At 40.5% G+C, this 27359-nt stretch overlaps 1 protein-coding gene across 1 annotated transcript in view; it reads left to right on the top strand.

Moving 5' to 3' along the window:
• LOC117593969 overlaps window positions 1–25337 on the top strand; it is a 51746-nt gene extending 26409 nt beyond the window's left edge. The window contains exon 7 of the mRNA XM_034290782.1: window positions 25194–25337. Coding sequence (XP_034146673.1) covers window positions 25194–25337 — 144 coding nt within the window. The remainder of the gene's footprint in view (window positions 1–25193) is intronic.
• Window positions 25338–27359: the final 2022 nt, after the last annotated feature.

Genomic DNA, 27359 nt, shown 5'->3' on the forward strand with positions numbered 1-27359 from the left:
CTGGGGTGAGAACAGAAAGAAGGGTAAGAATGGTAGAACCGTTCCTCTCTCAGTGGAAGAACTGAATAGCAAGCTTAAAGACGTGTACAAAAAAGGTTTCCAGTTGTTTCCAAAAGAATGTCTAAAACTGAAAGAGTCTTTTTTAAAACAAATGTATAACTTAGCGCATGACTCAGCATGTAATATTATTAGGTTAATTGGAGATACATTTGGATAATGATCCCACTCAGAAGTAGGCAACGAGTATGGGTTACGGTATGGTTAAAAGATGGCTTAACTATCTGATCAATCAATCAATCAAATGTATTTATAAAGCCCTTTTTACAACAGCAGTTGTCACAAAGTGCTTTACAGAGACACCCGGCCTTAAACCCCAAGGAGCAAACAACAGTAGTGTTGAATTTCAGTGGCTAGGAAAAACTCCCTAAGAAGGTCGAATTTTAGGAAGAAACCTAGAGAGGACCCAGGCTCAGAGGGGTGACCAGTCCTCTCCTGGCTATGCCGAGTGAGATATTAAGATTCCAATTGGAATAATAAGTACATTTCTCTGGGCTAAATCCAGAGTCTATTTTGATTTTAGACTAGGTCAGAAGTATGACCAGGTGGACAAGGACATGGACAGCAATGATTTGTGCTTGTTTTATGTTCAATTCGAAATGCTAGCAACCATGCCTGCATTCAAATACAAGTTGTTTTCATAGCGTGGGGTGATATAGTTGTCTTATGTGTGTGTTTGCAGACAGGAATGGCTAGCCAAAATATTTAGCGAATTTGCTTCAGCCAGCTGGTGTGAGACTGTAAAAGTTGGTTTGATTTTAAATTGTTTCATTATTATAACTGTTAGTCCAACATCTAACGGGCCCCATAGGAATATCCAAAGGACAATTCCCCAGCCAGACTTTACAAAGGTTCCCAGGTTGTTGCTCCCAACATTAACAATGGAGGGGTACTGTTACTATTGTGTTTCCCAATCCTGGTCCTGGGACCCAAGGCAGTACACATTTCGTTTTTGCCGTAGCACTCACACAGCTGATTCAAATGAATGACTTCGACTGTTAATATTTTAGGTTTATATTACAAATACTGGCTTTTCCTAAATTGTTCAGACCTCAATATTTTCCACTACAACTTTCCATAACTCAAAATCCATCCCTGTAACCAACATGATCCCATTATGTTCTAAATGTAATTCCATCCCTGTAACCAACATGATGCCATTATGTTCTAAATGTAATTCCATCACTGTAACCAACATGATGCCATTATGTTCTAAATGTAATTCCATCCCTGTAACCAACATGATGCCATTATGTTCTAAATGTAATTCCATCGCTGTAACCAACATGATGCCATTATGTTCTAAATGTAATTCCATCCCTGTAACCAACATGATGCCATTATGTTCTAAATGTAATTCCATCCCTGTAACCAACATGATGCCATTATGTTCTAAATGTAATTCCATCCCTGTAACCAAGATGATGCCATTATGTTCTAAATGTAATTCCATCCCTGTAACCAACATGATGCCATTATGTTCTAAATGTAATTCCATCCCTGTAACCAACATGATGCCATTATGTTCTAAATGTAATTCCATCCCTGTAACCAACATGATGCCATTATGTTCTAAATGTAATTCCATCCCTGTAACCAAGATGATGCCATTATGTTCTAAATGTAATTCCATCCCTGTAACCAACATGATGCCATTATGTTCTAAATGTAATTCCATCCCTGTAACCAACATGATGCCATTATGTTCTAAATGTAATTCCATCCCTGTAACCAACATGATGCCATTATGTTCTAAATGTAATTCCATCCCTGTAACCAACATGATGCCATTATGTTCTAAATGTAATTCCATCCCTGTAACCAACATGATGCCATTATGTTCTAAATGTAATTCCATCCCTGTAACCAAGATGATGCCATTATGTTCTAAATGTAATTCCATCCCTGTAACCAACATGATGCCATTATGTTCTAAATGTAATTCCATCCCTGTAACCAACATGATGCCATTATGTTCTAAATGTAATTCCATCACTGTAACCAACATGATGCCATTATGTTCTAAATGTAATTCCATCCCTGTAACCAACATGATCCCATTATGTTCTAAATGTAATTCCATCCCTGTAACCAACATGATGCCATTATGTTCTAAATGTAATTCCATCGCTGTAACCAACATGATGCCATTATGTTCTAAATGTAATTCCATCCCTGTAACCAAGAGGATCCCATTATGTTCTAAATGTAATTCCATCCCTGTAACCAACATGATGCCATTATGTTCTAAATGTAATTCCATCACTGTAACCAAGAGGATCCCATTATGTTGCCAAGAAAGGTGTGTGTGGCACTAGAACATCTCAGATATATCTGGTATTGTATAGACCAAGACAGCATAATGTTAAAACAGGATCTGATATGAACAAAGTCTGGACAGTTATTTGAGACAGGAACTGTAAGAGAAAGAGGAGTTTTAAATAAAAGGTGATTCTTAGGGAAAAGAATGGGACAGGAAAATGAACAGTGAGGAATTACTGTTACTGCTTTTATTAAATTATCATACTGTCTTTAATTGATTTTCTATGATATTGATTGATGTTTGGTTAAATGTAATGTTTGGAATGTTTCCTTTGATTCATATCTGTGTAATATATGTGCTTAATTTACTTTATATGTAATCATTTGTAGCAACATTGTTTGCAAAGCTCTGAATGATATCTGTACATGCTTACACACACACACACACTCTCACACACACACACACACACACACTCACACACTTGATTGACTATGTTGTAAAGTCTTTGCTTCATCTCAGTCAAAAAGGGAGGAAGAGGTTTGTCTTCCAGTCTCTGGAGAGATGGTTGACAGAGGAGATTGTTTTGTTTTAATTGAGTTGATTTCAGCTCTATTGTCAGGACTGAGTTCTCCTCCTCACCTACCATCTCCAGGTCTAGATTGTGGGGCTTAATGAAGCACTAAAGGGGGGAAATATAGAGGGTTTTCAAAAAACCATGATGTTATTTCACATTAACCTGATGAAGAGTAGACAGAACAACTGTTTATGTGTATTTGTTATGTGATCTCTGTCATATTAATTGGGTGTTGATTAATAAAACATTTAACCAGGTTACCTGAGCCTAATGCCTCATATTATAGTTTTTCCAAACAGTGTAATTGTCTTTGATTCTTCCACATTTAATTGTTAAGAAAGAGATGTTGATGAACAATAAGGCACACATATTGGATTTCTCTGTGTGTGTGAATGTTAACAGCTGTGACCTGTCTTTCTCCGTACTGAACTCTTGAGACTAATGAGCAACAATATATTTAATATGGAGGTCAGAATGACCTGTGGCTTGTCCCTGAATCCCTTGTGAAAATGAGCCCTGAGTTCAGAGGTCAAAGAATGATTGACATCAGAGAATATGTTGTACAACGATGAATAATGGCTTGGGGGCGGATCCCAGAGGTTTGTGAACCTGTGGTGGAAGATTTGGGAAGACTCCACCAAGAATGTATCATAATGTGAGGGCCTGATATCATTGTATAACCAAACTGTATACATGTGTTTCTAAGGCTTGAAAGATGGTTGTTCTGCAGACCAACATTAAAATCTACTATTGAATTCACAAACTCCTGAGTTGTAGGGAACTTTCTCTGATTGATGTCCGATGAGCAGTTCCCTTTGGTCCCTGGTTGGTCAGTTGGGACGGCATGGGTTTGCATCATCAGGATTCTGGTTTATATTCCAACAGGAGGCAAAAATAAAAAATTATATTTCTGCCCACAATCTCATTGGATTAGAAGGTCTGCTGAGTGAGTCTCATTGGATTAGGGGGTCTGCTGAGTGAGTCTCATTGGATTAGAGGGTCTGCTGAGTGAGTCTCATTGGATTAGAGGGTCTGCTGAGTGAGTCTCATTGGATTAGAGGGTCTGCTGAGTGAGGCGTTGCATCGTGCCTCACGATTTTCGACACAACACCTTGGTACCAGATTGGAGCAGATTATATAAATGTCCCTTAGATGATGATTGACACTTGGGCACAGAACTACCTGATTGTTTTTGGTTTCAATTCCAGATTGAACTGTCCAGTTATAAAAGCACTGTCCCCTCCTCTTCACTGGGGATCTACAAAAGTCAAAGATTGAATTGAGTTCAATGAACGTTCACTGTTTACTTTAAGCACACACAATGCCCTGTGTTTTTAATGCTTTACTCATTCAATCATGCACTCTGAATTCAAGATGAATACGCATAAATAAGTGTTTACCCAATATAATGTATTTAGAAAAATTTCAATTTAGGGAAAGAAACATGAATTGTGTGAACAGGCCGTTACTTCAAAAGATAATCATTATATGCTATAGTCCTTATTGTAATGTCAGGCCATTGAGAGGTTGATGATTTTGAAGCTTCAGTTTGACCCGATGATCCGTCATTTGGAGGGAAGTTAATTTGGCTGCAATTAATTATTTCTACCAGCAGGTGGCATCAGTGTAATGCTGTGTGATGGAGGCCTGGAGAATCAAGCCACTGTGTGAAACAGTTGGCTGGAAAGCCTCATTGATTCAACAAGGCTTTGTTTTGCTGTTCCTAATGTAGAGTAACGGGGGGGGGGGGGGGGGGGGGGGCGACACAGAACGGACTCATGGGGATTCAGATGGGGCTCAGTGAGTTTGGGTGATCTACCACTTTGTAGTTGGGCTGTTGCTCCTAGGCACTTCCACTTCACAATGACATCACTTCCAGTTGACCGAGGCAGATCTAGTAGGGCAGAAACTCCAGTAACTGACTAGTAGCAAAGGTGGCATCCTATGACAGAGCCAAGTTTAAAGTCACTAAGCTCTTCAGTACAACTTGTACTGCCAATGTGTGTCTATGGGGATTTCATGGTTTTGTGTTGTATTTAATAGGGTAGGTCCATATATGGGAGACCAGACGTTGCTCCATCTGTCCTGAACATTGTGCTGGCTTTTGGATGGGCTGTTAAACAGGGTCCTGACTGATCACTACAGATCTAATGGCATTAGTAGTTAGTGTAGGGTATATTGTGTCAGAATGGTGATTTATGGGGGGGCGGGACTTCCATATTGATGTGACAGGTCGGGGGATACATCTTCAACCCAGAACAACCGGAGGTTGCATTTTATGAATTACCCGAAGGCCAAGTGTTTAAGGCTGGTGTGACTGATCAAATGGTTTTTAATGCCAGTTTATGGGGCACCTTTCGAAAAGTGTTTTATTTGGGGCCAAAACAAGGCCCACATAATACAGTAGATGTACTGTTTAAAGTTGTCGAGGGGCTGAAAGAGTATGACTCTGTCAGATTGGAGTTATTTCCGGAAAATATCAGCGGGTTAGTTTGTGACTGCGGGCTGATCGACTGACCTAAGACCCCGAAGCCCCGCCTTAAGCAATCACCATCCATCAGCACAGCATAAAAACCGACAGACCGCCTGTGACATTCAAGCAGTCGGAAGAATTTACGAAACATGTCTCAAGATTACAACCAAGCTGTGATTGAAGACCCCAAGGCTGAGGACTGGCTGTGTGACGCCTGGGATGACAACGCTGAAGCCTTCTACAGAACCCCTGACCCAGACAGCTCGATTCCACCGGCATACCCAACAAGAAACTACCATTGGATTGACAGGGTTGGTGATCAACTAGGTCCTCTTAACCTGTCATACTTTCAAATGCTAACAAGAGTTATCACAAAATGGACAAACAACTTGCACCAAAAAATTTTAAGATCATCAAAGCGATTCTGGAAAACGTTGTTGGGGCTATTCTACACAAAGCATGCATCGGATGCGAAGTGGACCACCCGAGCCAGACAAGACATTCATGTCTCAAACCGCCTGAGTATTTTTTTGAGGCCCATTATGATGACATTGTGGCGACAGTTTTAACACCGCGACTGAAACATGTGTTGGTCAAGGCTTTGAACGCATCTGGTTTTCACACACCGATGACTGTTCACGAGGCCGCTGAGAACTTTCTGCACGAGCTCAAGTTGGAGCCGAACATCACACAGAGACTGAGTGAGAACAGGGATGAGTACATGGACAAATTTAATGAGGATGTTGTATGCGACGCAGCGGGGTCATGGTGTGATGAAAGCAAAGAGTCTGTTGTCTAAGGCCAGGGTAGCTTCAGTTCTCATGTAAACATGTAAATAAACAAAGACTATGAGAAATCTGAATGTTTGTGTAACTTTTCTGAATATATTGGTTGTGTAATTTCGAAAACTCAAATAAAACATTGTTAAACATGTATTAATACTCATTATTGCTTGAACACTCTACTGAACAGGTTATGAAAAATATTTACTATGACCCGGCAAACCCTGGTGCTTATGTGGGTAGAGAGGGTTTGAAAAGAGCATACTTGGAAAAAACCGGGGAGATCCTCAAAAATGGTGAGGCCGATGACTGGCTGCTCGCCCAGGATACATACACGCTACACAGGCCTGTAGCTATACATTTTAAAAGAAATAGAGTTATTGTTCATGACATAAATTCACAATTTCAGCTGGATTTGGTTGACATGAGTGCTTACAGTGTGGAAAACGATAACATGAAATTTTTTTAAGCAAATACCCATGGATTCGCATGCTGAGAAATAAAAGCGCTATAGAGGTAAAGCGAGCATTTGAAGACATATTAAAAGAAGGAAGAACACCACAAAAAGTCCAAACGGACAAGGGGAAGGATTTTTTTAATTCACATTTTGAAATGTTGATGAAGAAGTACAACATAAAACATTTTGCTACAGGAAATGATGTCAAAGCGAGTATCGTTGAGAGGTTTAATAAAACAATTAAATCACGAATGTGGAGGTATCTGACAGCAGCCAACACTCACCGCTATGTTGAGGTTATTCAAGATTTAGTTCGTGGGTACAACCATAGCTACCATCGGTCTATTAAGATGAAGCCTGCTGACGTTTGTGAAGAAAATGTTAGATTAGTTCTCAAGAACCTGTATGGCACAACATTAACGAGAAATGGTAATCAAAGCTACAAGTTCCAGGTTGGGGATACTGTGAGACTCTCAAAGCTGAGAGGTGCATTTACAAAAGGCTATGAAAAAGGGTACACAGATGAATATTTTACAATAACAGAATGCATTCCTCGGGTACCTCCTGTATATAGAATAAAAGATTACGATGGTGATGTGATAGTTGGGACCTTTTATTAACAGGAATTGCTGAAAATAATCGTGGCTAAGGATAAAACTTTTAAAGTGGAAGCAGTTTTGAATGAGAAAGTACAGAAAGGGAGGAAAATGTGTCTTGTGAAGTGGCTTGGTTGGCCTGAGAAATTCAACAGCTGGATACCATCGGAACAAGTGGTTGACCTAGAAACTGGATAAAACTCCAGGATTTACTGGATCACGTCATTTACATTGACTGCGATCAGCATGGGTGACGGTGGCTTCTACATAACGCTGCCCAGTAACTCATCGAGACATGTCTATCCAAGCAACACGAGTTCGTGCTATACCACTAAATTTGCCAAAGGTATAGATTTGAAAGGCGATTGGGAAGTATCTTTGATAGAGTTCCAATACCCGCATACGTGGAAAACTTTTACACGGGGCGAAAACGCATTTGAACTACTTGACTTGAAAAACGACAAAACTTGGAAATAGGAACTCGACACCGGTTATTACAGCAGCATATTAAAACTAGTGATAGAGCTCAACAGTCATATAAAAACACATGGTTTATCGGTGGGGTACGATTAATTTAAAAATAGAGTGTTTCTAAAAGGTGAGCCCCAGTTTAGTTTGAAATTTAGTGCAAAACTGGAACAGATATTGGGGTTAAAACCAGGCGAGCGGTGGTCCGCCACATGGTACGGAACATACCCCACAGATATTCTGGCGGGGTTTAACACCCTATACATCTACACAGATATAATTGATTATCAATGTGTTGGTGACAGTCATGTCCCACTGCTGCGAACTGTACATATTACAGGGAGAAAGAACAAAGTTGTCACAGTGACGTACGACAAGCCACACTACGTACCTCTTAGTAAGAGACAATTTGATGAGATCTGTATTGAAGTAAAATCTGATCAAAACCAGCTGGTTTCATTTGTAGTGGGGAAGGTGATTGCAAAATTACACTTCAGACCCGTCAAACAATCTTTTAGAGTTTAAGATGCAACCGCAGAAGCTCTATGATGATCCTCGAAGGTATGTTGAATACTACACAACACAGGCCGGTAACGGTTTACCAGGGTATCATGGTAGCTCAGCAATGTATGGGGCCGGTCTAGGGGGCCTTTTCCGAGGGCTTTTCCGGATGGCAATACCTTTGTTGAAGCGTGGGTTCTCCATAGCAAAACCACATCTGAAGAATGCTGCTAGGAATATAGTCGGCGATGTTGTCAACAGTGTTATGTCATGACAAACAAAACAGCAGGATGGTTCTGGATTAATGGTTATGTCTCGAGGTGTTAGAAAGAGACCACCTGGTAGGCGGAGCCTACCCAAGAGTAAAAAACGCAAGAATGAGACAAAAACAAGAGCCAAGGTTAAAAGAGGACATACACCTCGGAGGACACTCAAAGGGAACACGGCTAAGCTGATTAAGAATATATTTTAGAAAGATGGCACTCCTACACCGTATGTCTGGCGAATGTATGAAGACAGAGTTGGATTTATTCACAGTTCCCTTCACACAGACATCTATTGAGAAAAATACATACATTGAAATACCGACCCTATCAGCAATATCAGACGCAGCCCCTCTGGAGTTCTTTATTGGCAGGAATGGCGAAGACTACGTTGATCTAAACAATACTTTGCTGTACCTACGTGTAAAAGTCACTAAACCGGACGGAACTAATATTGATGCCGGAGCACGTGTTGGGGTTATCAACTATCCGATAGCCACCCTATTTTCACAAGTGGATGTCTCCTTGGGTGATCGTTTAATTAGCCAGAGTAGCAACACATACCCCTACAGAGCCGTTATAGAGAGCATTCTGAATTATGGATGTGATACATTAAAGACACAGTTTTCAGCTGGGTTGTTTTACAAGGATGCCGCAGGTCACATGGATGTTACGGGCCCTGCAGGCGAGAACGATGGACTTACGAAAAGGGCAGCCTATTCGGCGGATAGCACAACATTTGAAATGATCGGCCCTGTTCATAGCGATATCTTCTTTCAAGAGAAACTTATGTTAAACGGCGTTGACATAAAGGTTAGGATGGTGCGCAGTAAAGATGAGTTCTGCCTTATGGGGGTCGGGGATGTGCGTTATCGTTTGCATATACTATCAGCATCACTATTTGTCAAGAAAGTGTCCGTTTCGCCAGCCGTGAAACTTGGACACGGTCAAGCGCTACTCTCAACCAATGCCAAGTACCCAATTGAAAGAGTGTGCATGAAGACATTTAGTTTACCGGCGGGGGGTCGTGTTTGTAACCAGGAAAACCTATTTTTAGGACCTCTGCCAAAATGTATTGTAATCGGATTGGTGGACAATGACAGTTTTACCAGAAGTTACACAAAGAATCCATTTAATTTCAAACATTATAATTTGGAGTTTATGGCTATGTATGTAGATGGTCAGCAATTTCCTAGCAAACCATTCCAACCAAATTACACAACAGGGTCAGCAGTGCGTGAATTTTACCAATTGGCCTTAGCTTCAGGAAAACACCTAATGGACCAAGCCTTGGCTATTGACAGGTCGGACTTCTTACACGGCTATGCCCTTTATGCATTCAACTGCGCGCCAGACGAGGAATGTGGTCAGCACATATCCTTGATCAAGTCAGGGAATGTACGACTTGAGATGAGGTTCAGACAACCACTACCCCACACAATTAATTTAGTTTATTCAATCTTTGACTCCATTATCGAAGTGTCAAACCAGCGACAAGTCATGGTTGACTACTATTAGGAGAACTGTGTGGAAATGAATACCGCAGAGTTGACCAGTGTGGTGAACCAATTTTCATCTAGGACCCATTTCTATGGTGTGCTGGCAAGTGACCAACTACCTAGGGTGCCTGTCCGAGATGTTGCATCAATGATGATTGTTAATACACACCCAAGCAATCAACCTGGGGAGCACTGGCTGGCTATTTACATAACGGATGATGGCATTGGAAGGTTTTATGACAGTTTTGGAAACCCCCCGGATTTTACATATTTTCCCAATTCAATCAAGGCCTTTCTGAAAACCTGTGAGAATGTGGAATACAGTTCAAAACAAGTACAGGACCTGGTTTCAACCACGTGTGGACAGCATTGTTTGTTCTTTCTCTTTCTAATGACAAAAGGTCTGAGTTATAAAGATTTTATGTCTTTTTATGCTGATGATTTACGAGAAAATGATGCCCTAGTCTCAAAGTTTGTAGCTAAGATGTACCAGAGTAAGCGTGATAAGCAAATGTTTAATTGCATACAACATGCTCAATCTTGTGAAACCTTTAATTTGTGCCATGGTTGTTGAAGAAATAGAAAAGCCAATCACATGTATGTCAACTTTATTATTCAAAAATAAAAACATTTGTAAAACCACATCAATGTTTACATATTATTTTTCATACAACATTTATTCAAGATAAAACAAACATACAATGTATCACAAATAAAATAAAAACACATTAAAATGGAAGCCATTTTGCGGGGTCCGTGGTATGAGGTTCAAAGAAAGCTTTGGTTGTTTGAAAACCAGTTGCTGTTGGTGTGGCTAAATCATCCATTGTGTCACCAGACTTTTGTTTATACAAATTGATTTTACGTCTTACATGCGCATTTGGAATAGTTGTAAAAGGCATGTTGAGACATGCCATGGCCTCTAAAAACACACCCCACCCCAACGGTCTTCTATCGTCAGCAATTTTATTGGTAGCTGTCACACTTTTAACAAGATCCAATAGGTGCGAGCCCTTGATTATCTCTCCTTTGAAAATGAATTCACCATTTGAATTCCATGAAGTCAAAATCTTTAGACCTGTGCATTCTATTAAGAATATATTCAACATTCTTTCTACGCCTCGCAGGCACATTGTCCAAAATGTCATCAACAAGGTCAACATTTCGGTCAACAGTTTGCTTATTCTCATTCATGTTTACTACATCAGACCCTGTCTCAGACCCGGGTAGACTTAAAGTCAGTGTGTTTGTATCAAGCTCCCCCTGGCGCACAACAGTCAAAAATCTTTGTAAAATGGCAGAGTATCTTTTAACTTTCTCATGTAAATCCATATCAGGCTTCAACAGTATATTGCGAATCGATGAGTCCAAATCATTCTCAACAGATTGTCTTACATCGGTGATAGTCGTTTTGGATTCCCGCAGTTTTTCTAACTGATGTTGTGGCACCAGAAACATTTTCTGAGCATGCTCCATGTTGTTTAACCCTGTCTCGATGCAATTAGACTGGTTAAGAATGGAACTGCAACGCTTAGTAACGGCAGTAGAAAACCTCCAGATTGGTTGATGGTTTTTCTTTTCCGTGCAACTGAAGTGTTCTTTCTAGACATGTATATAATTTTGGCTTTTTGTCTCTTTACTTTTCGGAGCTGCGACTCGGTTAAGGGTATATTACCGCGCCTTAGATTAAGCGCTATTTCACAGAGTGATAGAATGAGGTCGGTGGATGCTGATACTAAAATAACTTTTTGTTGACTTGCCGGTGCCTTAAATATCATTTTCAAAAGTGGTAAATTTCTACGAATGCGTTTAGACATGATCAAACTTTCTTAGGAACGTACACGACAGGCCAATCCCCTGAAAATAACCCTGTTCTCAGACGGTAGTCTTCTGGTGTTGTAGCTTTAAAGTCAATAAGTAAATAACCAAAAGGTGGATGTGTTGCATCTTTAAAACTCTCCATGAAGAATCGAGAAAGACCGGGTTATATCTGTCTGCCTAAAATACTAATCTGCTGATTGTCGCTGGGTTTTTTAAACAAGATGAGGTAGTTTGTGTTCAAGTTAATAGTTCTACTAGATTTGCCTTTAACAAACATGTTTTGGACGAGGTAAATTGCACTCAGGTTACGGTGGTGTGAATATTGTGTGAAAACTCTCTCCATCTCCAAACTCTCTGATGCACTTTTCATTAAATCGTCAATAATTAAAAGGTTGTTTTTCTGAATCGGTAGCAGATTGTCATCACACAGCGATGTTGGTAGACCTTCTATAAAATGTATCTCCCTTACCTTCAACAGTTCGTCATACAGCGGTTGCCAACATGAATAAACCCAGACGATATTTTGAATTTCTTTGGAGAATACAACCTCTGCATTATCCAACAACATCTTCACAAAATATGTTTTACCAGAGTTACTGGGGCCACTAATGACACAGCTGAACAGGTGTTGTAGTCGCGGGTCAAAACCGCTATCCATCCTAGACTGTGGTTTAGTACCCATAAGGCCTTGTGCTGTAATCAGGGAGCAGTACACGCTTGTTGTACACAACTCTGAAACGCTTAGACACTACTCGGTTTTTCAACGTGAATGTTCTTTTATCTCTAGCAATTGTGTCTGCATTAGCAAGGACATGATCATCATCACCGCCCTCACCCCGTACAAAGTTGTCAACCTGTCGTGTCAGCGTCTCCAAATTAACAATGGTTGTGTTGTAGCTGTTGAGCGTAATGCCTTTTGCTTTGAGACAGGTCAGACCTTTAACGGTTTTGTAACCATATGTCTTTGGCCCACCACTAACAAATTGAGCTATGCTGTCACCATCCGGTAACTCATCGGTCAAGTCACCCAAGAACGGGCCCAGTGGGGGGACCCAATCCCCATGGCGTGTGACACAGATCACGGAATCAGTGTCTGTGTAGAGTACACGTCTATCCAACTTCTCCAAGAGTGAATACAACTCGAGTCTAGCATAAGCGGTTGTGAACGCGGCAATAAAAATGTTGCCGTTACGTGGTTTGATTGGTGTCTGTTTTGTGTAACGCCACTGTACCATCGCAACAGTGTCTGAGATGAATGAGAAATAACCAACATCCATTTCACTGGAAAAAAGGTAGTGGCTCAACTCCTCCGGATCTGTAATTAACATTGTGTTCATAAGGTTAGTCCGCTCACCCATCTTACCCCAAAGACTATTCATTGCCAATTTAGCTAAAGATCACCTAGCACTGTTTACAACAATGTTTTCCTTGTCAAGCTGCACACCCTCCTTTTCATGATATTCACGGATATACCGGTCTTTAGACTCATCGTCAACCACAGATGGTGGGAAGCCACTAGCTTCCTGCTTGTGCTTCAGGAATGTTCTCATGTAATCTGCAAAAAGATCATCTGATGTCCTGGTGAAATCCCAGACTTCAAATATTTCCACAATGCGATAACCTTTCTCAACAGCCTTGACCAGCTCAATAGAAACCCAGGTACCGGTTAAAGATCTTTCTGAATCAGTATGTGAACAATCAGTTACCTGGTTTTCAGACTCTGCACATAATCTACACAATGGAAAGAACAGCTTACCGCCAACCCTGTGTGGTAAAACGGGGTGATAAAGGCCTTTCGGTGGACACACTGTAGCCTTAACAATACCAAAGTAGTTGTCTAGTGGTTTGAAATCTCGAAAGATTATGTCTGGGTGCCCAATCGGATAAGTCTTTGTCTTGTTGCAGAATGGGTAAAGACTACAGACATCGTTATACTGAATAGTCTCCCCTTCTCGAGCCGTAAACTTCAGATGAATAGCATTAGTACGACCACCAAAAAGAGCATCCCGAGGGTCAAGGCGCTCTGGAGCACCAAAGGTTCCACTCACACTCCCATATGTATTGAACATGTACGTTGTGTTGTTCTTTCAAAGCCTCTAGCTTTGTCAACCATTGCTGGTGCATCAACCCATACTGAATCTTTGTCATTGGATTGATGCTGGTTGAACAATGACCCCTTGGGGGACCGTGCCAGAAACAACATAGAAATTCATAGACCGTGCTAAAACCATCACGATCAGCATATCCATCAACGTGGTAGGCATCGATTTTCACTTCACCCCTGTTCAGGGCGTACTGTATTGATATATTCTTATCAGAGGCCACATATTCAAGCCACTGGATTGAGCTGTTTGAGAATGTCTTCTGACAACGGTTGTAGTCTGAGGGGACCAATGCAATGGTGTCCTTGGTGAGGAATCTGTTGCAAAAGACTTTCATGCAAGCCGAAGCAATCGTAATTGACCGGAATGGGTCAACACCACCACACTCCAGGAACTCGAGTCTGTAGCGCATACAACCCTCTCTCAAGATGACCACATCATTCACGCAGTAAGCCTTTATTTCATCCTGCATGACAAAGGGGTCTGCGAAAACAGTTGCATACCATTGCAAAAACTCATCTTTTTCTTTAGCCATCATGGTATTCACACCATAGTAATGCGGTTCCGGATGGGGGCCAACATAGTTCTCATTCTCCTTTATGTTAAATTTGTAAGGAAAGTAGCCTTTTTTTGAATCCTTAAAACCCATAGCACGTGGCAAGGCTGACAGCTTCATAGGTAGAAAGCAATGACTATCAATGTATCTCTGATTGAATGTGCTGTCTGTAAAAGTCATGAGCTTGATACCATTAGCAATAAGTGTCGTGCCAATACCATTGTTAGCAAGGTACTGTATCAAGATGTAACCATCGAAACCCTTAGAGTTGTGTGCTATAAATGTGTAGTCATTATATTTCGGTTGCCTAAACTTTTGAAAAAAAGCAGTGACACAACCATCTCCGGCTGAACACCACGTCTTGTTATCAAAGCTTATTGCACACACAACATTTGCAGTGTGTACACCATTCACCGGATTGGCAATAGTCTCAAAATCATAAAATATGTAGCGCTCACTGGGGTCCTCGGGCTTGGAGGGTTTTATAAAACACTGATGATTCATTTCAAAAGCCAGATCCACATTACAATTGGGACATGTGTTAGCCATGCACCTGTGCACTTTATAGTTGGTAATACTGACATTGTAATAGCGACCACAATCGACACAGTATTTCTTCTGGTCACACCTGCTAACCCAACGATCCACACTTTTGTGGTGCTTCAAACGTTTATGCTGGCTATAACAAAAATCTGAATAACATATCCGTTTACAGTCAGGGCACTGCTTTGTGTTACGGGGTTGGGTATGACAATCTTCATGAAGACAGACACTACAGCTATGTTTACAACCATGATCACCACGTGTGTTGAAACTGGTATAGCACCAGTCACAAACATAAGACACACCCTGAAAACCCTTCAGATTCATGATACCGTAGAAATGGTTATCGTGTAAGTACATAAAGACAGTTCTAGGGTGGGTGTCCTCGCTGTTTTGAAACTTGGTAAAGTGCCCATCCCGTGTTCGGTGAAAGACAACAATTTTACACCCTGTCATTTCTTCAAACCGAACAATATCTGTGAATGACACACATTCATCTAAAGCTAAACCAGCCCCCTTATGTAGCTCACGACCACTAACCAGGGCTTCAGGATATGTGTACTGCGGGTTCAACATATAGAATCATTATTCACAGCCACATATAAATGTCTTCTTTTTTTATTGATAATCTGATCTATCAACAATGTTTAAGCTTTACGTCGCGGGGCACCACCCTCGTGGTTTTTGACAATTTGTACCACCAGTTCTAGTGATTCATCAATCATAATCTCGGCATTACTCTGCATAACACTTTCAAGTAAATTACCAAACGTGCGTTCATTATATTCATCCACTCTCATGGTCACATGTACAGGGTCTATCAGAGATTCACCAATCAACTCAATCTGCAGACGATCACCAGGCCCGTGTACAAAGTCTGAAGCTCTAACAATCAAAGTATCCAAGCCTGCCATAATACTTGCGTAGAATGTGCCAAAATCACCAACTTCACCAGTATTTTGTAAATTTATCAACTGTCGTAATTCAACATTGTCAAACGCATTACGCTGTATAACTCTAACATCGCCATCACTGCACTGAGTTTGCATCAGAGAGCTCGAAGGAGTGTCAACTAGATCGTTTGAAAAATGGGGGCTACTAAGCTCGGTTAACAAGCCTTGTATCTGAGGATTATTGTGCGCATCGCTGTGTAACAAAGTAGCGGTTGGTTCATTTGTATTTTGGGGTGTGGTCGATTGATTATGTGTAGAGGTTGTTGGCTGTTCCGTGTCTGGTAGGTTGTAGGCATTATCTTTCGCCATTTCTCTGGTTTAATGTGTAAATAACAATCCACTTTTCAGATTTAAATATTCTAACTCAAACATACATTCACATACAGCGCAGTTTTGAAGAGTTGGCTGTATTACCTTCAGCTTTCAAGCCTGAAAGAAAACAAAAATCCCCTCACGCTGTGCAGCCACAAGGAAGGGTGTCCGTAACTGACCCCATTGTGGTAATGTACTTTGTATCATCACCCGGCTGTCCTCAATCTGTTGGAATATAGAATGTTGTACCAAGGGTCAGTATACATAGTCATAATTGTTAATAACACTTTAGAACAAGACTAAAAATGTCTGTAAATAATTAAACTTACACAAAGTATCTGCTCAGGTTGTGTAAGATCACAGTCTGACCACCCAGTCCAACTGACGCAGATGCCGGTCACTTGAACTAAATACAAATAGGATTAACAAGCGTATACAGGTAATTAAAGCTGATTAACAATAATGTCAAAAGTCTACTTACCAAGATTTGGAGGTCCAAAAATTTGTTTACCAAACACGGTCGGTGTTCAAATCCGCTCAACCTAAACCGGAGATGTAAACAGGCAACATGAAAGACAGCTAAAAATGAATGGATTGCGCAATCGTAAAATTGATTTACAAATTCTTAAAAAGTTGCATCACAATTCAAATAAATTACTTCAAATAAAATAACTTGTACTTACAACAGAATCGATATACTCCACTCTTGAAACAACCGCTGTCTTTTGTGGATGCTGCGGGGTTTAATTACTGTCTTCACATCGCAGCCGGGGCTACTCCAGCAAGTCACGCCTCTTAACTTTGTCATTGGTTACATGTCATCGTTCTTCACGTTAGATTCAAATTGTGTTAGAACTATACATGCTGCAATGATACAAATTCAGGATAAAACTTAACGATTATTCCTGATTTTTGTAGCCATTTGGCAACCAAATATATTGCTATATCCTCACGGGTAGAAAAGCCGTTCTCGTTAATTTTCGCGGCTCAGCCGTGACATCACGTCATATAATTGTATATATTAACGATAAACTCATCTGCTTACATATAAACGCTTGCTATTGTCACCATATCAACATTATTCAGTTCAACATTTAACAAACACAGGACCATAATGCAGCAATACAAAATCAGATTTCACAAGTTGTTCATTAAGAGAATCTTCACCCGGAAGTGACAGCATAACCCCATACTAACACAAATACTATAGTATTTTTATTTTAACCAACGTTGCCTATTATTAAACATTTCTACTAATGTGTGGAAAACAATCTTGCGTTGATCTCTGTTGTACAATTTCAAAAGACGCCTTTACGAATGTTTTAATTACCTGAAATAACCTATCCTTACCTGTCAACGATTCGCCGTTGTTCATGCAAATTTATACGCGACCTTGCTGGTAACTTTGTAACTTTTTGCCTTATAATGCAACTTAGAAGTTAATGCTGACTTAACCATTTGTATTACAAAACTCACAATTGCTCATACATACACTTGTTTTTATTTATAACAATATTTTAAAACCCAACCGCTACACAATCCACCTTTGCGAAATGTGTGTTTGGCCCTGGGCCGTGGAGACTCCTTCAAAATAATAGCATTGCTCATGCGATGTTAGTTTGCTGTAATGCTGTGTTGGACTACAAACCGTGAGACACGGGATGGTTTCTGACTTGCATATACTACAGTTTGTGTTGGTGGTTATTTAGGGACCATTACTTCTGGGCAGATATAACCTTGAAGCCCATTTCTTGTTAAAATCAATGTTGGGCTGAAAACTATCCAAACTCGTAAGTCCATTCCCATCCCCTTTTTTATATCTTACAGAAAAACACGTCTCTCCGTGTTTGTGGAAAAACACCATATTGCAAAACATGGAAGTTTACATCTGTACCACAAGGCATTGGAACCCTGGCCCCCTTTTGTTTAGCACCAAACACCATACACAAAACTTATTTACTGCCTGGGAATTTAACATTCCGGAACCCTAAGCCCAATTTGTTAATCATCAAACATAGCCCACCTGTTATAACACTAATCTGGTTTGCTCATCAAGCGTTGTAAAACGTCAAACACTGACACATCAATGTAATCATAAATCACAAAGTCACCGGACATGCATACGTCACTCCTGAAGTCCCACCCTAACATACGTCATACAGGAAGTCCCACCCTAACATACGTCATACTGGAAGTCCCACCCTAACATACGTCATACAGGAAGTCCCACCCTAACATACGTCATACCGGAAGTCCCACCCTAACATACGTCATACAGGAAGTCCCACCCTAGCATACGTCATAACGGAAGTCCCACCCTACAAACCGGATGTCCCGCCCACCTGTCACATCAATATGGAAGTCCCGCCCCCCCAGGGCCATAAATCACCATTCTGACACAATATACCCTACACTAACTACTAACAAGCGTTCATTTATTCACTTCTACACAACATTGTACGTTGTACGTTTCTCACATAAACAAGAATAGACTGATGATTTTCAGAAGAATGTTCTTTGTTTCTGGTCATTTTGAGCCTGTAATTAAACACACAAACAGTTACTACAGTTTATATTCTTCTTTAATCAGCACAACAGTTTTTCATTTTTTTCGATGGAATGGATTTGGAAACATGCTGTGATTGAATAACATTTAGGACACAATACAATGTTGATGGATACAATGATAGTTGTGTGAATTGTACCAAAGAGACCAAAAAACTGTACAAACAGTTACGATCTTGTGTGTTACAACATTCAGCCAATCAGCATTCAGTGTTCAAACCACCTGGTTTTGCTTTTACTACAATATAATCAGACCCTGACATGCTGAATATTAATTTGAGTACTGGTGTCATATATATAGTGAATTGAAATATCTATTTGAAATGTTTATTTTCTACTTGCTTGACTTGTGTGAAAGATGTGAAATGAGAAGTTTGGTCAGCAGAGGAGAGAGGTGTATAAATTTAGGATGTTTGACTCAGGAGTGGAACTCAGATCTCGTTGAAGAACGTTTACTTAATTGTTTCTTGACAAAACTGGCTCATAGAATGATATGTGACCATTACAGAGATATAAAGACACAATCCACATTTATTTATGTTTTAGTCTTCAATAATCAATCAGTTTAATAAGTATGAAACAATGAAACATAAATGCAGCAAAGGCAGATTTCCACTGTACTGAGAGACCCTTTTCCCTTATTTAATTTGGCAGTATAGATTTTTTTTTTCTCAACTATAAAATACAATGTTAATTAACCATTACAACTCTTATTATTTATCTAAACCACTCTTAAAATAGGAATCAACTGTGACTCACAGAATTCTGTGATCTCTACAGAGAGAAACAGACAGAAACCTCATCACATGTCCTCACAGTCACAATCACATGTCATCACAGTCACAATCACATGTCATCACAGTCACAATCACATGTCATCACAGTCACAATCACATGTCATCACAGTCACAATCACATTTCATCACAGTCACAGTCACATTCATCCTCCTCACAACAATCATCCATCTCTGTTCTTGGCTCTTTTCCACCTTTCTCTCCTTCGTCCTCCTTCACTTGTCGTCTCTTCCTCTTAATGTCTTTTACATTTCTGGGACACTCGTCTGGAAACACTTTGACAGGGTTTGGATTTGTACTGTAGCCCGTTGCCAATTCTTCCTCAAGATCTTTTAAGGTTATCAGTGAAGGATTGACACTCTGGTCATTTTCACCCCAGTATCCTTGGGCGATCCACTCCTTTTTATTGCTGTTGTAACAGCAGAAGGCGTTCCACATGGAAGACGGAATGTTCACTTTGTTGTTCAGATAGTTATTCCCAGGAACCGCTCCGGTCACCAGGTAGGCTTGTAAGTTTCTGTTGGCATCTATACAGTTGTTCTCAAGGAATTTCCTGACACTGCATTCCATCTTCCTCCAGCTGACTTGGTTGAAGGAACTTGCCTGGGGAACAGCGTTGGTCAGGGTGAACGTGGACTTCTTGGCATCTATATCAGGAGTATATGAACATGGAAGAAGGTGACCTCTGTCCATATGCAATGTGTTTTTTTCATTGTCTGCGTCCACAGCCTGGTTTGTTGATTGGATGTTTGTGACCTTCATGTTCTCATTACTGTTCTTCCCTTCAAGCTAGCTAGAAAATTCCAAAACAAGATCATGATGTAATTAATTCCTAATGTCATGTATGAACTTATTTAGAAATATGTTTACATTCCATCCACACTTGAAATAAGTGCATTAAATATATTTTTGCCTTGAAGTTGGTGTTACATTCTAAAAAAACAAAACAAATGAATGTTATTTTCTAAATCTAAAAAGGTTCCGATTTGATTACTCTCGATGGTGCTCATACTGACCGTTTCCCTGCATACAAATACCTGGGCTTATGGACCGATGAACATATTACTTATTGGGAAACATTTTGTAATGACTGAGCAGTGTTGCGGGAGCAAGGAACCAGGTGCAGGCAGAGGTAATACTTACAATTAACAGCAACACACACGACAGCAAACATGACAATAACAATGATCCACACTGTGGAGAGCAGAGGGGAACATTTAAACACATACAAAGTAGTAGATAGGGACCTGGTGTGTGTGATTAAGACATGTGACAAAACAAGTCCGGGATGTGATCAAATGTGTTGGGAAACCGAAGGGGCACGGAACGGTGGCGCTGCTGCTCACCTTACCGTGACACATTTACATAAACCTGTTAGAATATTGAGGATGAAAATAGTCTTTCTATATAGAAATAGGTCATGACTTACATTATCTAGCAGAAAACAAATTGTTTAGTTGTCTTTGGTGCAGGTTATTGATTATGCTGACATTATTGATATGAATGTTTCTAGTTCTGATTTTAAACCTTTCTACATAGTTTATCATAGTGGTTTACACTTTATTACAAGTGATTGTTTCTGTACACATCATTGCACTCATATTGGAAAGTAGGTTGGCCCTCTTTGAAGTCTAGTACATTCATACATTTCCCACATTCTGTTTTTAAGGCTCTCTAACAGAAATTAACACCATACATTACTTCTCTGCTAAATCTCCACTGAGTTAGGTATATCAGCCTTTACATTTTGTGCATCTTACATTTGGAATACATAAACATAATTTGAATATATGCATTTTTTTACTTAAAATACTTTTAAACAGAATTAATTGGTGTCTCAATGGCAATTCAAAATGATAATAGAGGAATCCTTCCATGAAGAAAGTGTTTGTGTCTTATGAATTGTGTGTTCCTGTTTTCTTCATGGTGGGGGGGTGCTCCCAACACTTCATATTAAAAACTGCAGGTCTCATCCGCAAAAGAGACATCGGTTCTCAATATGACCTCCCCAGTAAAAATAAAGGTTAAATATTATATATTTTTTTAAATATCAGAGGTATGTTACCAAATGCAGAATTTGAATGTATACAAATGAGGCCTACGTCAGGCTCAATCATCCAGGCTTGACCTGGTCTCCCTTTCACAGCACCAGTGAACTTGTAGGCTGAGAACACAGGGATCCTGTTGGTCGTGTCGTAGAGAGTCGCAAACCTGTAGTCGTTTTTGTACTTCTAGCAGATTAACTTGTAGAGGTTCGGGTCTTGGACATTCCCATCCTTCAATATATATCGAATATCAGGAGTCTCCTTTTTCAGAAAGAATTCTTTACACTGAGAGAAATGGTTCACCACATGAGAGACTCCAAGAGTGAGGAGAGAGAGAAGAAAAAGAAGCTTTTGAGAAGCTTAAACACGATCATCATCACCTGAAGACTGAACACCTCAGAGACAAAGATGAAATAACAGAGACCAGTTGGTAGACTGAAAACTGAACACCTCAGAGACAAAGATGAAGTAACAGAGACCAGTTGGTAGACTGAAGACTGAACTCCAAAGAGACAAAGATGAAGTAACAGAGACCAGTTGGTAGACTGAAGACTGAACTCCAAAGAGACAAAGATGAAGTAACAGAGACCAGATGGTAGACTGGAGACTGAACACCTCAGACACAAAGATGAAGTAACAGAGACCAGTTGGTAGACTGAAGACTGAACACCTCAGAGACAAAGATGAAGTAACAGAGACCAGTTGGTAGACTGAAGACTGAACACCTCAGAGACAAAGATGAAGTAACAGAGACCAGATGGTAGACTGAAGACTGAACACCTAAGACACAAAGATGAAGTAACAGTGACCAGTTGGTAGACTGAAGACTGATAAGCCAAGTCAGGACACTGACACTTTATATAGATTTACAGAGACTTCCTTCTAGTGTAAATAACCTTTTGAATTTGCATACATTTCTCTGGTACAGGGCTTTTAAAAACTACCATCATAGAGGTCAGGCTATAAATGCCAGATATGATGTCCACTTTTAGTCCATCTTTGGGAGATTATATTCATGGATTACCCATTCATTGGATAATAAAGTATGCCTCATGGAAAATAAAATAATCTACTGTATGAATTGTATTCTGTTTTTATTTAAACCAAGACCAATTGGCTATTGATTAGAAACTTGCATAACTGCTATGCAAAATCCAGTGTAATAAATGGACTGTGAAAGTAGCAGTTGGTCTCCTCAGTCCCCAAACGCTGACAGAGTGTCGTTAAAAGAAGAGGTGACGCAACGGGTGGTTAAGAGGCACATTTAGTCAGAATGTTCTGGTGAAAGGCGTTTGGAACAACTACTCAGTAGACAACACTTCAACCACACTCTGAGTGAGGACTCAATAAGACGTCCGCTTTCAACAAAATAAGCCATGTTCTTTTGATAAACTCCCTCTGGAACAACAGCAACAGAGAAACACTTGTCAAGGCTGGAATCCACCAGGCAACAGGCAATCAGGTCCTCGGCTAATATTTAACTGTAAGGCCTTGACACTGGTTTCAGCCTGGGCCCACATTTTCTCATTAGGAGATTGATTATGAAAGAATTTGTGAGACCCCAGTCATTGTAAGCAACTAATGGGGCAGGAACAGAATCAGAGATGCCAACCACATCCCTTAACGTTTGGGGCTGAGCGCTGAGAACACCTTATAACCAAACCTGTGTAAACAGAAACTCTTGTGCATGAGACGCCCAGTGTCACACGACATCCCAGAGGACAAGCAACGGAAGGAGCTGTTAACCATTTCATACTGGAGAAACCAAAAACATGTTTATGTTTTTTAACACAACACTGCCGGTTGTGTTATCAACGCCACCTTTTGTTCATTTAACGTTACTCTGGTCAATGGTTGACAGACTTTGAACAATTTTAGTAACCTCAACTGGCACAGTGAGACAACGCTGGTGTCTTACTGGCGTTGCACCGTCTGTCAAATAGAGTTTAAATTTTCCCTAGAAATCTCCACAGAAGTATGATTCAGAGACTTGGTGTGATTCCTTAATGTCTGTCTATACACCTCAGGCACTAGTTCACAGGCACAAAGCACAGTAGCCTTAACTTTGTCATAGTATTCTCTGTCCTCTACAGAAAGCGTAGACCTCCTGAGCTCGGGAAACAAACCCACATTTTAATTCCACTATGCAATGCACACAGCTAACCATTGGACCACAAAGTCTTATAGTAAATTATGGAAAAAGACGTGAATATAAACAGGTTTGAATATAAAAAGGTTACGGTGTCACCAAGAGGACAGAGAAAAACAAACTCCAGAAAATGTGTACTCCTGGGGAAACAAACTCCACCTGACAGACATACACAAAAGCAAGGACCCACAGGGGTCAATATACTCACAGTAATAACAGTAATAACCCAATACCAGGTAAAACCTTACAGAAAACAAAATATATAATTATTTAAAAAAATAACCAACACAACAAACTTACAGCATTTGTATGATCATCCGGACCAGAGGTTTTCCAGAACCTCTCTGGGCCAGCAGGCCGCTCTTGAAACCTAGTTCAGGGCTTGGACAGGAGCACCAACCAAAACAACTAATTAATTAAATATAAATATTTTTTTGATCTTTTATTCAATGTTCAGCATTACAATGCATCATAGAATGTATTGTTAAATCTAGACATCTATACTAGATCCAGGAAGAACCAATCACACTCTGGGAGATCCTTGAACCTCTCTACCACACGAGACAGAAGAGGAAAAGACACGGGATGTAAGTGGTGTAACAGAGACACACGGGAGGTAAGTGGTGTAACAGAGACACACGAGAGGTAAGTGGTGTAACAGAGACACACGGGATGTAATTGGTGTAACAGAGACACACGGGATGTAATTGGTGTAACAGAGACACACGGGAGGTAAGTGGTGTAACAGAGACACACGGGATGTAAGTGGTGTAACAGAGACACACGGGAGGTAAGTGGTGTAACAGAGACACACGGGATGTAATTGGTGTAACAGAGACACACGGGAGGTAAGTGGTGTAACAGAGACACACGGGAGGTAAGTGGTGTAACAGAAACACACGGGAGGTAAGTGGTGTAACAGAGACACACGGGAGGTAAGTGGTGTAACAGAGACACACGGGAGGTAAGTGGTGTAACAGAGACACACGGGATGTAAGTGGTGTAACAGAGACACACGGGAGGTAAGTGGTGTAACAGAGACACACGGGATGTAATTGGTGTAACAGAGACACACGGGAGGAAAGTGGTGTAACAGAGACACACGGGAGGTAAGTGGTGTAACAGAGACACACTGGATGTAAGTGGTGTAACAGAGACACACGGGCAGTTTAACACAGTGCTTAATGCTATCTAGCTAAATATTCAAAGTTGGCATGATGTCAATGCTATCTAGTGTGTAGTTGTAGTATGTATTATGTGATTTCAGATTCAGGTCCTCACAAGAATAGAAAGAAACCTTTCTGTGTTTTAGGTATGTTTCAATGTGTATTATTTTAACCCCTGTCTCTGACTCTCTATCTCTTCTTCTCTCTAATTCTCTGTCTCTCCGTCCCTCTGTCTCTCTTCCTTTCCCTCCAGGTGGGAACATGGAAGCCGGCTCAGCTGCGCAGAGAGATCTATGCTGCCTGGGTCATCCTGATTCTTCTGTCTCTTCTGAGCATGTGCAGAATGATCTACTGGGGTTGCCTGAAGATCAGTCAGCCTCTACCACATGTCACATGAAGAAAGGAGGGAGAAAAGTGTGTGAGAGAGAAGGAAGGAACATCGCTTTTATATTAACAGACCAGTGAAATGCCCAGACTCTCTGTCTGGAATAACTAATCCTTCTTAGTGCCTGTGTCCAAAATGACAATCTGTTCAAACAATCAGCAGGCATTCCCTATGCAGCCCTTTGATACCAGCAGTCATTCCCTATGCAGCCCTTTGATACCAGCAGTCATTCCCTATGCAGCCCTTTGATACCAGCAGTCATTCCCTATGCAGCCCTTTGATACCAGCAGTCATTCCCTATGCAGCCCTTTGATACCAGCAGTCATTCCCTATGCAGCCCTTTGATACCAGCAGTCATTCCCTATGCAGCCCTTTGATACCAGCAGTCATTCCCTATGCAGCCCTTTGATACCAGCAGTCATTCCCTATGCAGCCCTTTGATACCAGCAGTCATTCCCTATGTAGCCCTTTGATACCAGCAGTCATTCCCTATGTAGCCCTTTGATACCAGCAGGTGTTTTTTATAGGTGTACGATGTCTGAAGGCCAGAACATGATTAAACCAGATATATACGTTATTGTTGAATTAAAACTAATCACAACTCATCACCAATAAGGCCTAAAAAGGAGATTGTCTATATTTCCTAACATGATCACGTCTAATTCTATTTTATTTTGGGGGGGGGGGGGGGGGGGGGGGTGTATAGGAACATATAGAGGTCAGAAATAGTAGGGTGCTTTTTGGACACCTGACTGTACAAACATTCCCCTGTCAGGTTCACCTTAACCACAAAGACTGGTCCCAAATGACACTCTGTTTCCTACATTAGCCCCCTCTGTCCCTATGGTTCTTGAGTGAAGACGTCCTCAGTGATGGGCCCTAGACACTTGGGCTGGTAACATGCAAACTCCATGCAGTAGAATAAATGGGTTCTAGCCCCTTCCTTTCTGCACTACATAGGGAGAAGGGTTTCATTTGGGACACGCCTTTCATATCCCTTTAAGGCCACTGAACCTGGAAAACCCTCTACCCACCATCACACCAAGGAAGTCTGCTGATGGATCCAAAACCATTTCATAAGTTGTCTTTAAACACTGGGATTTTCATTTTCATTGACTGGGGTAGACAATGAAACCAACACGCACAAGATTGGCATTATTAATGTGATTGATCTTTTTGTTGTTTTGTCTGTTGCCCCCTGTGGCTTGTGGCTGTAATAATCCTCAATGGCATTGTGCACTAGTTTAGAGAGGCCAATGGGCTCTAATGAACTAGTTTCAACAGAGACCAATGGGCTCTAGTGCACTAGTTTCAACAGAGACCAATGGGCTCTAGTGCACTAGTTTAAACAGAGTCCAATGGGCTCAAAGTGTACTGGATTAAATAGATATCAATGGGCTCTAGTTGACTTGTTTAAACACCCAATGGGTGTTTACAGTACTAGCCCAATCTAATATTGGATGTGATTTGGGACATCTTAACTGTAATTGTTGTACTACAGTATAATGAGTAGCTCTGGTCCAGGGCTTCACATGCATCCTGCTGAATAATAAGTTGTGTTGTAAAATATTCAGAGTAATTTTGTGTTTTGTACATTGTGAAATTTAAATACTTGTAACAAACGTCTGTGTGTGGTTGTATACACACTGCCTCTGGCCACATTCACACCCTACTGACACAACATCACAGTCAGACTTCATTAATGATGGCTTTATTGCTTCATTGATTAAACTGCATTGAGAACATAATGGGATCATGTTGGTTACAGGGATGGAATTACATTTAGAACATAATGGAATCCTGTTGGTTACAGGGATGGAATTACATTTAGAACATAATGGCATCATGTTGGTTACAGGGATGGAATTACATTTAGAACATAATGGCATCATGTTGGTTACAGGGATGGAATTACATTTAGAACATAATGGCATCATGTTGGTTACAGGGATGGAATTACATTTAGAACATAATGGCATCATGTTGGTTACAGGGATGGAATTACATTTAGAACATAATGGCATCATGTTGGTT

The sequence above is a fragment of the Esox lucius genome, chromosome 24, assembly GCF_011004845.1.
Source record: "Esox lucius isolate fEsoLuc1 chromosome 24, fEsoLuc1.pri, whole genome shotgun sequence".
NCBI lineage: Eukaryota > Metazoa > Chordata > Actinopteri > Esociformes > Esocidae > Esox > Esox lucius.